This window comes from Brachyhypopomus gauderio, chromosome 3, assembly GCF_052324685.1.
Source record: "Brachyhypopomus gauderio isolate BG-103 chromosome 3, BGAUD_0.2, whole genome shotgun sequence".
NCBI classification, from domain to species: domain Eukaryota; kingdom Metazoa; phylum Chordata; class Actinopteri; order Gymnotiformes; family Hypopomidae; genus Brachyhypopomus; species Brachyhypopomus gauderio.
In genome coordinates, this window is record NC_135213.1 from 1,662,293 (window position 1) to 1,675,680 (window position 13,388).

General features: G+C 43.4%; 1 protein-coding gene across 1 annotated transcript in view; it reads left to right on the top strand.

Moving 5' to 3' along the window:
- The window catches only part of LOC143509941 (protein unc-13 homolog B-like), a 51,934-nt gene that overhangs the window by 33,775 nt on the left and 4,771 nt on the right, over positions 1–13,388 (top strand). The window contains exons 22-26 of the mRNA XM_076998854.1: positions 305–382; positions 745–822; positions 12,159–12,247; positions 12,678–12,824; positions 13,067–13,190. Of these exons, the coding sequence (XP_076854969.1) occupies positions 305–382; positions 745–822; positions 12,159–12,247; positions 12,678–12,824; positions 13,067–13,190 (516 nt within the window). The remainder of the gene's footprint in view (positions 1–304; positions 383–744; positions 823–12,158; positions 12,248–12,677; positions 12,825–13,066; positions 13,191–13,388) is intronic.

Sequence of the window (13,388 nt, forward strand, 5' to 3'; positions counted from 1 at the left end):
TTCATTTTCTTATAATACAGCTGAAATTTCATGACTGGATTTGTTGCACAGGTGGCATCCTATTACAGCTCCACGCTCGAATTCACTTGAGTTCCTGAGAGCAACCCATTCTTTCAAAATTGTTTGTAAAAACAGTCTGCATGCCTAGGTGCTTAATTTTATACACCTGTGGCCATGGACGTGATTGGAACACCTGATTCCAATTATTTGGATGGTTGAGCGAATACGTTTGACATTATAGTGCATCAGAGCCTCTACCCCTGGGTGGTGTGATGTGTAAAGGTGTTTCCCCCCCCCCCCCCAGACGATCGCCATGGTGCTGCTGGAATACTGCTCCATCCTGGCCAAGAGCTTCAGCTCCCACTGTGAGAAGGAGAAGATTGTGAGTGCAGAGATGCATCAACAGCTCACGCAACATGCAACACACACGCACACGCAACGCTCATGCAACAGCACACGCAATGCACATTCAACACCACACAACACACACTCTCAGTATACACACCAGATACATGCAGAATACACATCAGAAAACACATTACAAAATCACACACAAATTGCAGTGAAAATACTGTATACACAACAGAAAACATTGAAACCACACGCAATGGAAACATGCAGTATAGACACTGTGAAATCAAATCATGGACCAATTCAGGGAACGTGAATCACTATGAAATTAAAACATGCAGTTAAAACATGCTCTCTCTATCTCTCTCTCTCTCTTTCTCTCTCTCTTTCCAGCCCTGCGTGTTAATGAATAATGTGCAGCAGATACGAGTGATGCTGGAGAAGATGTTTGAGGTTATGGGAGCCAAGCAGGTGACTCTGGGACACACCTCTCTCACCTGTCTGTCTGTCTGCAGTATCTCTGTATCTCTCTGTCTAGTGACAGGACTGTGTCTGCTCACACACTGCCTCTCCTCTGTGAGTGTTATAGGACGATTCAGCGCATTGCTCTATTATGCTAAGCCCACTCTGGAGTGGCTGACAGGTGTACTGATTGGCTGGTGATTGGCTGGGAGGGAGGGGTGTGGTGTTTGGCTGGGAGGGAATGGTGTGGTGATTGGCTGGGAGGGAGGGTGGGTGGGGTGTGCTGATTGGCTGGGATGGAGGGGTGTGGTGTTTGGCTGGGAGGGAATGGTGTGGTGATTGGCTGGGAGGGTGGGGTGTGCTGATTGGCTGGGAGGGAGGGGTGTGGTGTTTGGCTGGGAGGGAATGGTGTGGTGATTGGCTGGGAGGGAGGGAGGGTGGGGTGTGCTGATTGGCTGGGAGGGAGGGGTGTGGTGTTTGGCTGGGAGGGAATGGTGTGGTGATTGGCTGGGAGGGAGGGAGGGTGGGGTGTGCTGATTGGCTGGGAGGGAGGAGTGATGGACTTTTACTGATTCATCATCATCTCTGAGGCATGATTGATGGTGTGTGGGTGGGTCTGGGTGCTTGTAGGCATGTTTGTGTGTCTAGGTACGTGTGTTTGAGTGTGTGTGTGTGTGTGTGTGTCCTTGTAGCTCACTGCTGTCTTACAGTAGTTGTGTTTCAGGTAGACTGAACATGTCTGTGCTGTGACTGTGTTGTGACATCAGTGTGACTGTGTGATGTGATGGTGTTATCTGGTTATTCTGTTCCCAAAGCTTGAGGATGAGGAGGAGCCAGAAGATTTGGATGAAGAGGTTTGTGAGGAGAGAGAGATGGAGTGAGAGCGTGTGTGTGTGTGTGTGTGTGAGATTGTGAGTGAGTGTTAGAGCGAGAGGGCCAAAGTCATAAAACACAAGCTTAATACACTTCCAGTAATATAGATGTCAGTGATTTTATGGTTTGTCTGCAGTTTGGCCTCATTTAAACTTGACGGTAGTGAATTATAACAGTTGCTTACTGCAGAATCTCCACCTCAACCCAAGCAGGAGGAAATGTTGACACTAACTGACATACTTACTGTATCTGATGGGCACATTTAGGTTTTTTTTTTAGAGTGTACATGTTGGTAAACTTTTGACTGCACCAGTAAGAGGACAGGAAGAGGAGAGGCCTGAACAGGATCTCAGAATAAGGCAAACTTAAGAAACATGAGAAAAACAGAAATAGTTGCTGGAGAGTAGGAAACTGATACAGGAGAGACACAAATAAAGACTGGGTAGAGACACAGATAGAGACTAGGGAGAGACACAGATGCACACTGGGTAGAGACACAAATAAAGACTGGGTAGAGACACAGATAGAGACTAGGGTGAGACACAGGTACACACTGGTGAGGAGAGACACAGATATTGATGGAGGAGAGACACAGTTGTGCAGCTCTGTTCTGCAGTTCCTGGCTGGGTCTCAAACATATTTTTTTGTAGCTGGCTGATTTCAATTTCACTAGTCTCACGACTGGGATCAGTCATCGGTCACTTTGCATGGGTCTTTAATATGCATGGCCTCATGTGTGATTTTGATTGGCTTTCACAAAGTTCACAGGTGAATGTACCGCAGCAGTAAGTTGACACTGGTGCAGTAATTATCACCACGGTAACTGTATGACTAGGAATTAATTGCCATGTCAGACATTTGGCTTGGAGTATCACGGTTACCGTCAGGTTTTATGAATCTGGCCTAAAGGATTTAATAGTACACACGTCTGCTGAGTCAATGTGTATTATACATGTTTCTCTCCTCTTCCTCATCTTCATCTCATCTTTAGCCAATCTCTGATGATGTGGGCAACGAGGTGTGTATCTATAATGTCTGTGGGAGGGTGTGGTGGTGTGTGGATGTGTGCGTGTGTGTCAACGTATAATTAATTAGTGTTTTGATGTTGGCATACGATACGGAAAGTTGTACTACAACAAAAGTGACCAACATGTGCTACATTAGAACATTGTAATTGTGAGTTTATATGAATTAAACTTCTTCTCATAGATTGTAGTTCTCATATGCACACATTTGCATTATATTTACAAATGTTTTTTATTAATGTCTTAATATTAATAAATCAGTCGGACTACTACGAGACAAAGGTGAGCATGAATGTGAACACACACCCCAGTCTGGCCCTGTAGGCCCCTCCCACCCCAGCCCTGTTCTTTAGGCCCCTCCCACCCCAGCCCTGCTCTTTAGGCCCCTCCCACCCCAGTCCTGCTCTTTAGGCCCCACCCACTGCAGTCCTGCTCTGTAGGTCCCTCCCATCCCAGTCCTGCTCTGTAAGCCCCTCCCACACCAGTCTGGCTCAGATAGAGGTTCTGATGCATACAAAGCTGTGTTTTCCCAGAAATACATTTCCATATTAAAGTTCTTCTGAAGGTTAGCCGCCGTGAGCAGCAGATCCTGTTGAGCCATGTGTCCAGATGTAGAAGACATTCCCCATTTGTGAGAGAACACACTGGTTCTTCTTGTTGGATGATAAAAAATATGTGTGCCAAAAAGCTCTGAAATCATCTTTAGAAGAGGCCAGACTGAACGTCATGTCTGCCCTCGTCTGATGGTCAGCCATGATGTCACAAAGTCTTTTTTTAGTCTCTGAGACATTTGCCTCAGAACAGCAGCAAGTTATCGTAACCATGCCACCTACATCCCTGATGGTAGCGTCCCCCGCAATCAGAGCTGCTGGTTGGACCAGGGTTTCCACCGGGAGCCACCAGTTGCTAGGCAAGTTGCTAGACTGGTTGCTAGGCCGGTTGCTAAGGCCTGCTGCGGGGCCAGTTGCTAGGCCGATTTGCTAGAGGTTTACTGTGGGTTATGAATCTGACCCAGTATTACTCTGGAGTCATGGTAACCAGAGCTTTCACATCCAAAATGGATAAACGTCAGGCCAGGAAAGTAACACACACTGTTTATGGTGCTGCAGTAAAGGTTATGAAATCAAAGGTGATAACAAGGAAGTGAAGATCTATGTGTGAACAAGGGTCAGTGAGGATCCGCAAACATGTGTGTGAGAGTTTGTGTGTTTAAATACGTGTATCTGTTTAGTAGTAGATTAATTTATTTGCAAGGTGAATATTTCTGTATATTTGCTAGATTTTTAAAGGCACTCACCCTTGCCCTGATAGAAACCTGCACAAACACACACACTCACTCCCATCCTTGCTCTGACAGACACCTATACATGCACACACACACACACACACACACACACACACACACACACACACACACACACACACACACACACCCTTGTCCTGATAGACGCCAGAACACGCACACTCATCAAAACAAAATAGCCCCCTCTTAGCTGTCCTCACTGTGGTGTATTTACTCCAGGGTGGTGTGTGTGTGTGTTTACTCCAGGGTGGTCTGTGTTTACTATTACTCTGTGCTACATATGTTGTGTTTCATGTATATGCTTTAATGTGCCTATGTGTCTCTTTGTTTTTGTTAATTCATATTGTTTTTTTTTTTTCTTTCTTTTTTTGCTTATGTTTGTGTTTATGCCTGTCTCATTGCCAGTCAGTCGGCTCAGCCTCGGACAAGCCAGAGGTAGGAGACGTGATGATGATGATGATGAATGTGGTATAGGCAGGTTTAATCCTGGTTCACCAAATTATTTGAAACATACAGTCACTATACTGGACATAGTTGCTGTACTGAACAGTTTTGTGACTCTCTAAGGCAGGGGTGTCAAACATACGGCCCGCAGGATAAACCTGCATTATTAAAGAAGAATAAACTCCATTTTATTTAAAATCTATCGTTCCTATATTGTTTGCAGTTCCTATATTGTCCGCTAGGCGTGTTTTAGCTTTACCCACTTTTTCTGTTCACCCTGGCATCCTCTTAAGTGAAATGTTTGTCAAAAAAGGGAAAAGTGGACACAGAGCGTTGGATTTTTCAAGAAAAATTGAAAGTTTGTCTGTTCAAAATTGCTTCCCGGATGTGGAAAATGTCACTGTGATCAGTTTTTATGCATAATGCACTTAAATGTTTAACTGAGTAAAAGTGTTGTTGAAATTGCACACTTTTCTTAAAATGTAAAAAATAAAAGTAAAAAGTTGTTCATAATATATTTAGTAAAATTCATTTGATATAAAGATTTAAATAATTTAAATATTTGCACTAATACAAAGAAAAAAAAGTGGACTTATTGTTAGTTCCATGTAAATATGGAATGAGTTTACTGGTCGGGCCCCCTTGAGATCCGGTTAATTTGTATGCGGCCCCCAGACCAAAGTGAGTTTGACACCCCTGCTCTAAGGTAAGTATCTGGGCTGAGAAAGCTGGTCTGAGATCAGACAATTGTTTTGATCAGTACTGTCCTGGCCAGTGGAGTTGATTGGAGCATCTGTAATCAGATCATTACTGTTGTAAACTGGCGGGCTCTGTGTGACCTCACAGAGTGAGATGGGTCGAGGTGATCCTAGCTTCAGGCCTCATCCATTACGCCCTTGCTGTACTCTCCTCCTGATCATTTCAGTGGACAGTAGGAAGAGGACAGTATGAAGGACAATTATTTCTGTGTAAAGTAGGGCTGCACGATTAATCGTATTTTTATCGTTATCGCGATATGAAGTTTCACGATAAACACTAGGGGTGCACAATATGGACTAGAATTGCGATGTGCGATAACATTGTTGGATATCCCGATATCGATGTGAACCACGATAAATTAAGATTAAAATACAGAAATGTAGTGTCTCTCTGAACAGCAGCACGTTAATTTGTTTTGTTTTTTACTGTGTAATGAATCCAGAATAATTCCAAATATTTTGCAGGTTTATTCAACAATAGATTCAATCTAGGTTTATACTTTCACGAGTGAGCGACTCCACACACCTCGTTAACCTCCGCGAACGGCGGAAGCGTTTAATCTTGCCATGTCACATTCTTTGCAGTGTTGTCCGAAACGATATGTAGGCCTAGTAGTATAAAAAAACACCCCTCAAATACAGGGGAATGAACTTTTACCTGACCAATTTTAATGTTGCTTTGTGTTTCAGGTTTGAAAAGTGCTGGAATTTAGGCTAAAGTACTTGAAAAGGCTTGAAATTGTAACTACTTCGTTTCACAACAAATATCTGTCTGACTGAACAATTCTCTTGTATTACATTAACAAATACGAGCCTCTTGTAATTCCAGGACGAGTGTGAACTGGAGACAAATTAAGTATTATATCGCGATAATTATCCTCCTGGACGAGGATAATGCAATTTGAGTTTGCTGTTATTCAAGGAGTTATCGTGGCTCTTTCGATGTGTTTATCGTGAAACTTCACATCGCGATAACGATAAAAATACGATTAATCGTGCAGCCCTAATAAACACATCGAAAGAGCCACGATAACTCCTTGAATAACAGCAAACTCAAATTGCATTATCCTCGTCCAGCAATAGAGGGAGCTATTCGCGCTGCAGACTATGATCACGTGACGTAAGTAGGCAAGAGGCAGAGTGAGGCAGAGTTGCCAGGTTCGCGGTTTTCACGCCAAATTGGGCTTGTTTGAAAATCCAGCCGCGGGTAAAAATTCTGGGGCCGCGGGGTGCGGTTTTTTGGACTACTTTTGAGTTGGGCTACTGCGGAAGTTACAAGTCAACACTAAGAATCGATCGCGATATAATACTTAATTTGTCACCCCCCCCCACCCCCCTCCCCCACCCCCGCCGACAACTTACACTCGCAGATTTTGTGCGGAAAACTTTTGTAGGACCTGGCAACCCTGGAGTGAGGTGAACACGCTCATCAGACACGCGATTTGGTTTAAGCCTGGTTGGTAGTGATGTTCGATACCAGCGATTTCCTTTCCGATCCGATACTGAGTAAAACTCAGGCTGGTATCGGTGATACCGATCCGATACCGATACCTTGTGCAACTACACTTAATGTGTCTCGTAAATCTAAAAAAAGTAGTGTATTTCAAGTCATAGCATCATAAAAAAATACAAGATATGTTATTTATTTATTTTAAATAAAGTATATTGAGGTAGCAGCCTCATTTACACTATAACAGAACTAATTCAACAGAAAAAACAGAGAACACTCACACAAATTGTTTTCAAACATGCAAAAAAAATTAAATAAGTAAAATAATAAAACAATTAAAATAAATTAGTGTTTAATTATATAGAACTCCTGAAATATTGCATTAACATGAACATACTGAATATCTAAATAACACTTAATTTACAGGTTTTTGTTGAGGAACAATATCATATTTACAGTTTTCCCTTTTAGTCTGTTCCGTTTTTTGCTCAGAACCTCTCCTGCCTTTGAAAAGACCTTGTATATGTAATCTACTTTAAGTAATTTATAGTTATCAATTATAAATACTTATCAATTCGTTAGCAAACCTTGCCTGAATAAATCACCCAGTGATGCACATATTTTTTACTGTAAGCTAAACTTATGCAGCTTTTTGTTGAATCATGTATTTATTTCGTTATTTACTTCATAACCATATTTATGGTATTGATTTTAACAACTCTTAACAGTAACAGCGCTTAGTGCTGCTTAAGGCTTCACATTTTCTCCCTCTGTACCTGGATAGTGTCTGCCTGCGGCACCGAAGCCGAAGGACTCCGCTAGAGATGTCTGTCTTGCCCTAGCATTAGCAGCATCTGACACAGTGCTCTCCTCTTCTGTCCGCCTAAGCATGAAAGCCTCATATTGGGCCTTGTGGTTTACCCTATGGTGTTTAACAAGGTTTGTTGTGTTGCCACAACTCCTTATAGTTTTTGTACACAAATCACAAACAGCATCTTGGCTGTTTGTGGGGCTGAAATAGCTCCACACATGACTTCTCTTGCATTCCGCCATAGCGTACGTACAGCGCCGTAGTAGACTGAGTGAGCGTCTGTGTGAGCGTGCCGCAGTACTTACGCATTATGCACTGACCCAGGCGGAAGAAAAAGTAGTTCCCACCAACCGCATATAATTTAGACAAGATCTCAATATTTTAGTTACTTCCACAGTGTTCCTGTTAGTGCTTTGCATTACCTCAAATGACTGAAGTATCAAAAGTATCGATATTTTGATTTGAAAATCGATTTTAGAACATAAAGACCTGGTATCGATGGAATCGATATTTCAGTATCGATCCGCGCATCACTACTGGTTGGCGAAAATAACGTAATCGCGGTGGCTTCGCCCGTGTGCAATGGCCTCGCGCGCTGTCGATTCACGAGGTCATGCACCTCTCGAATTTTGTAAGTTCGCGCGCGCCGTGTCTCGGCGCAATGAGAACAGTCATGTTTGCAGGGTTCATACACCTATACAAGGTGGAATTCAAGCACTTGTACGTCACTTTCAAGGTCCATTTCAATAATTCCCAGCACAGTATTGAATTAAATATTTATACATATACTCTAAATGATTCGAAATAATTCGCTTTTTTATCACATTATTTAATGGATATTTATTTTCAAAACGCCCAATCTTAACGTCTTCACGTTCTCTCATGTTTCGTCCTGGAATTACAAGAGGCTCGTATTTGTTAACGTAATACAAGAGAATTGTTCAGTCAGACAGATATTTGTTGTGAAACGAAGTAGTTACAATTTCAAGCCTTTTCAAGTACTTTAGCCTAAATTCCAGCACTTTTCAAACCTGAAACACAAAGCAACATTAAAATTGGTCAGGTAAAAGTTCATTCCCCTGTATTTGAGGGGTGTTTTTTTTATACTACTAGGCCTACATATCGTTTCGGACAACACTGCAAAGAATGTGACACGGCAAGATTAAACGCTTCCGCTGTTCGCGGAGGTTGACGAGGTGTGCGGAGTCGCTCACTCGTGAAAGTATAAACCTAGATTGAATCTATTGCTGAATAAACCTGCAAAATATTTGGAATTATTCTGGATTCATTACACAGTAAAAAACAAAACAAATTAACGTGCTGCTGTTCAGAGAGACACTACATTTCTGTATTTTAATCTTAATTTATCGTGGTTCACATCGATATCGGGATATCTAACAATGTTATCGCACATCGCAATTCTAGTCCATATCGTGCACCCCTAGTGTAAAGCTACATTTTCCCCTCTCTCCCCACCCCCACCCCACCCCTCTGTCCCTATTTTTTCCTACCCTTTCTATCCCTACCCATATATCTCTGTTCCTCCTTTCTCTCCATCATTTCTCTCCTGTCCCCCCTCTCTCATCCCTACATCACTCCCATCCTGTTTATTCTACTTTGTTTCTGCACTCATTCTCATGGTTGCTTTCTCTTCACATCTTAAAGGTAGACGATAATCTAGTCGATACTTGTTAAAATTGTCTTTGCTCTGTCTCAATTACATTAAAGTGTATCACTATGTCATAAACTAGTGTTCCTACTTTATATTGAGGTTTATTGCTAGGTCATGAAAGCTACTCTTAAAATTTAAGTTAAAAGTATATTACTAAATTAAAAAGGTCAGTGTTGGGTTCTACATTAAAGTATATTATTGTATCATAAAGGGTAATGTTGATGATGCCTTTTATTAAAGTCCATTACTATGACTGTCATAGCAAGTACTTTGTACTTGTCTTACTATGCCATAAAGCATTGTGTATTTTAAAGTGCATTATGATGTCATAAAGCCTTTTGTACTTTAAAGTGCATTATTATGTCATAACCGCTAGTGGTTATGCTCAGGGCCGGAGTGGCCCACTTTTTCAGCCTGGGAGTTTCATGCCTAAATCCGGCCTAAAATTACTTTTCCCTCCCCATCGGCCCAAACTAGAGATCAACATGAGCCGGCCCATCGGGAATCCTCCCGAATCTCCCGTTTAGTCACTCCAGCTCTGGTTATGCTTCATCTTTCATGTGACTCTTATTGTGCCTTTCTAAGATAACAATGAAATGATCAAATGAAATGTTTTTTCTTCATGTGGAAAATCTCCAGTGGGACTGACGTCTGTGTGAGAGAGTAGATGAATTATATTACTAGCTCTGAAAGAGTCAGTAAGAAACAACAAGTCTGTCAGTCAGAAACTGCTGGTGTGATGTCAAATCAAGACTAATGCAGGTCCATTAGATTCTTTAGGATGTCAAGGGTAAAATCTGGTCCCATATCAGTTGTTTCTTTCTCTCTCTCTCTCTCTCTCTCTCTCTCTCTCTCTCTCTCTCTCTCTCTCTCTCTCTCTCTCTCTCTCTCATATATATATATATATATATATATATATATATATATATATATATATATATATATATATATATACATACATACATATACATATAGTGTGTGTGTGTGTGTGTGTGTGTGTCTGGCCGCCTCTCTGTGACAAAGTGGCTGTCTGTGTGTTGCTCTGTTTATATTTACATTTATGGCATTTAGCAGATGCTCTTATCCAGAGCGACTTACTTAGTTTGTATTTTGTAAGAATGTGCAGAGAAGCTGAATGTCATGGCTGTGTGTATGCGCATGTGTATATGTGCGAGTGCTTGTAGAGAAAGTGAATGCCATAGTTTGTGCTATGATTTCTGCGTAACTTTTGTTTCTCTTTGTTCATTGCTACCTCCCACTAGACTGACTGCAGGAAGGGGAGTGTGTGTATGTGTGTGTGGACACCATGTGGGCACTGTGTGTGTGTGTGTGTGTGTGTGTGTGTGTGTGTGTGTGTGTGTGTGCGTGCCAGCATGCTTTGTGTGTGTGGTGTAATGTCACTTTTCTATGGTTTGTTTTTGTTCATACAAGGATGAAAAGAGAGACAAAGAGAAAGAGGTTTGTTGTTGAAATTGGCCACACACACACACACACACACACACACACCTCTAACTTTCACACATGCACACATACCACTTTAATACAGACACACACACACACACCCCACTTGCGGAGGTCATCCCATCTTTCATTCTGTTCATATATCCTATTTTTTCCCAATCCATCAGTGCCTGTGTGTTTATGTAGATTTTGTGTATGTGTGTGTGTGCATGTTATTAAATGTGTTTCTTTTTTCTTTTGATTCTGGAGAATGAGATTAAAGAGGTGGGTGAACACAGGCAGCTCAGAGCTGTGTGTGTGAAGTGTGTGTGTAAGGTGTGTGTAACAGTAGTAGTGGGATGTTGTGGCGTATTGAGGGCAGTGGGAGTACAGAAGATGTGTTGATATTGCAGGTAATGGGCATTGCTGGATGTCATTACAGGACAGTGAGAGTGGGTCCGTGTGTGTGTGTGTGTGTGTGTGTGTGTGTGTGTGTGTGTGTGTGTGTGTGTGTGTGTGTGTGTGAGAGAGAGAGAGAGAGTTTGGTGTCTTGGGTGGATTTTCCTTTGCCTTATTATTACTTATGCATATTTGTGAAGGCTAATGACCAGTGGACATTCTCAGCTTACACACACAGAGAAGGAGAGACAGACACGGAGGGAGAGATATAGGAAGGGAGGGAGGTAGAGAGAGATGGATGGAGGGAGGGACGGAGGGAGAGATTTAGGGAGGGAGAGATGGAGGAACAGTATGTGCTTTTCATTTTTCATTCTTTGATCATGTTTTGAAGTTTTTCCTTTCAACTGTAAAATGTTTATTATGGAAAACATGAGTAGATGTTTCATCTAGTCCTTGAGTTTTCACTCCCACAATTTAATGGACCTAATTCTGACCCCTAGCATCCCCTCCCCTCTTCTCCCTCTCCTCTTCCCCCTCTCCTCTTCCCCCTCTCCTCTTCCCCCTCTCCTCTTCCCCCTCTCCTCTTCCCCCTCTCCTCTTCCCCCTCTCCTCTTCCCCCTCCCCTCTTCCCCCTCCCCTCTTCCCCCTCCCCTCTTCCCCCTCTCCTCTTCCCCCTCTCCTCTTCCCCCTCCCCTCTTCCCCCTCCCCTCTTCCCCCTCCCCTCTTCCCCCTCCCCTCTTCCCCCTCCCCTCTTCCACCTCTCCTCTTCCCCCTCCCCTCTTCCCCCTCCCCTCTTCCCCCTCCCCTCTTCCCCCTCCCCTCTTCCCCCTCCCCTCTTCCCCCTCCCCTCTTCCCCCTCTCCTCTTCCCCCTCCCCTCTTCCCCCTCCCCTCTTCCCCCTCCCCTCTTCCCCCTCTCCTCTTCCCCCTCCCCTCTTCCCCCTCCCCTCTTCCCCCTCTCCTCTTCCCCCTCTCCTCTTCCCCCTCTCCTCTTCCCCCTCCCCTCTTCCCCCTCTCCTCTTCCCCCTCCCCTCTCAGTCTTCCTTTATTCTCTGCTCTTTCTACATTTCCTCCCCTATAAAAAAAAAATTGCTTACTGTTTGTGTGTGTGTGCGTGTGTGTGTGTGTGTGTGCGTGTGTGTGTGTGTGTGTGTGCACGCACACCATAACAGTTGGACTCCGATGCAGCCGAAATCCTGAATGATCTTCAGGTTAAACTCAACACTGTCCTGGATAACCTGAGCACCATTTTTGCTAAGAGGTACACCAACATCATCATCACCATCATAACATACAGGCCAATCACATTCACCAACATAAGCAGGTCATTAGAGGAGATACTGGCACACCGGGTGTTGTGTAACAAAACCAGACAAATAATAATAATAAAACACACTAAAATCCCCTTCATGACCTTGTTTACTGATGTTTCAGTTAACAACATGAAACACTTTGATCTCTTCCCTCTGCATCCCTCTCTCTCTCTCTCTTTCTCTCTCTCCTTTCCTTACATTTGTATTGTTTAATCCATTACACATACAAACAAATCCATGATCACAGTACCCAAGAACCATATCTGTCTGGTTTTAAACTACAGAAAGACATGATCCTCAAACTACGTCAGTCTGTAGCTGAAGGCCCATGTCTGTAGTTTAGTGTCTGTCCAGTTTAAGGCCTGTGTCTGTCTGTAGTTTCCAGGCTCGTATCAGGGCGTGCATGCGGCAGGTGGGCGAGATCCTTTGCCAGATGAAGGGTCCTCTGACCCAGAAGACCCGCACCAGCACCGAGGCTGACGCCGTCACTGCCCTGCGCCCCCTAATGGAGCTACTCGACTCCAAGTGAGCTCACCTTCATCACTTCTCCAGCTCCTCCTCCTCCTTTAGTGGAGACAATTTTAGCCATTAAGAGGGTCATTAAGACAGCTTATGAAATGATAGTCAAATCCAGCTATTTACATACACCAGTTATTATAGTAAACGGGTAAAGATCAGTAGATGATGGTGATTGAGAGCTCTGTCTGCCTGTGTAGTGATCCCTGGCACAACATGGTCAAATTTGTGTGTGTGTGTGTGTTGTGCAGTTTGAGTATATTTGCAGATCTGTGTGAGAAGTCTGTACTGAAGAGGATTTTAAAGGACTTGTGGCGGAATGTTCTCATCAGCATGGAGAACACCATCATACTACCTCAGTGCAGTGATAGCATTGTACGCGTACACACACACACACACACACACGCTCTGCAGAGCACCATCATACTACCTCAGTGCAGTGATAGCATCGTACGCACGCACACACACACACACACACACACACACACACACACACACGCTCTGCAGAGGACCATCCTACTGGTTGAAAGCAATAGCATTGTATATTACTAACTGTACACACACCTCCACTTA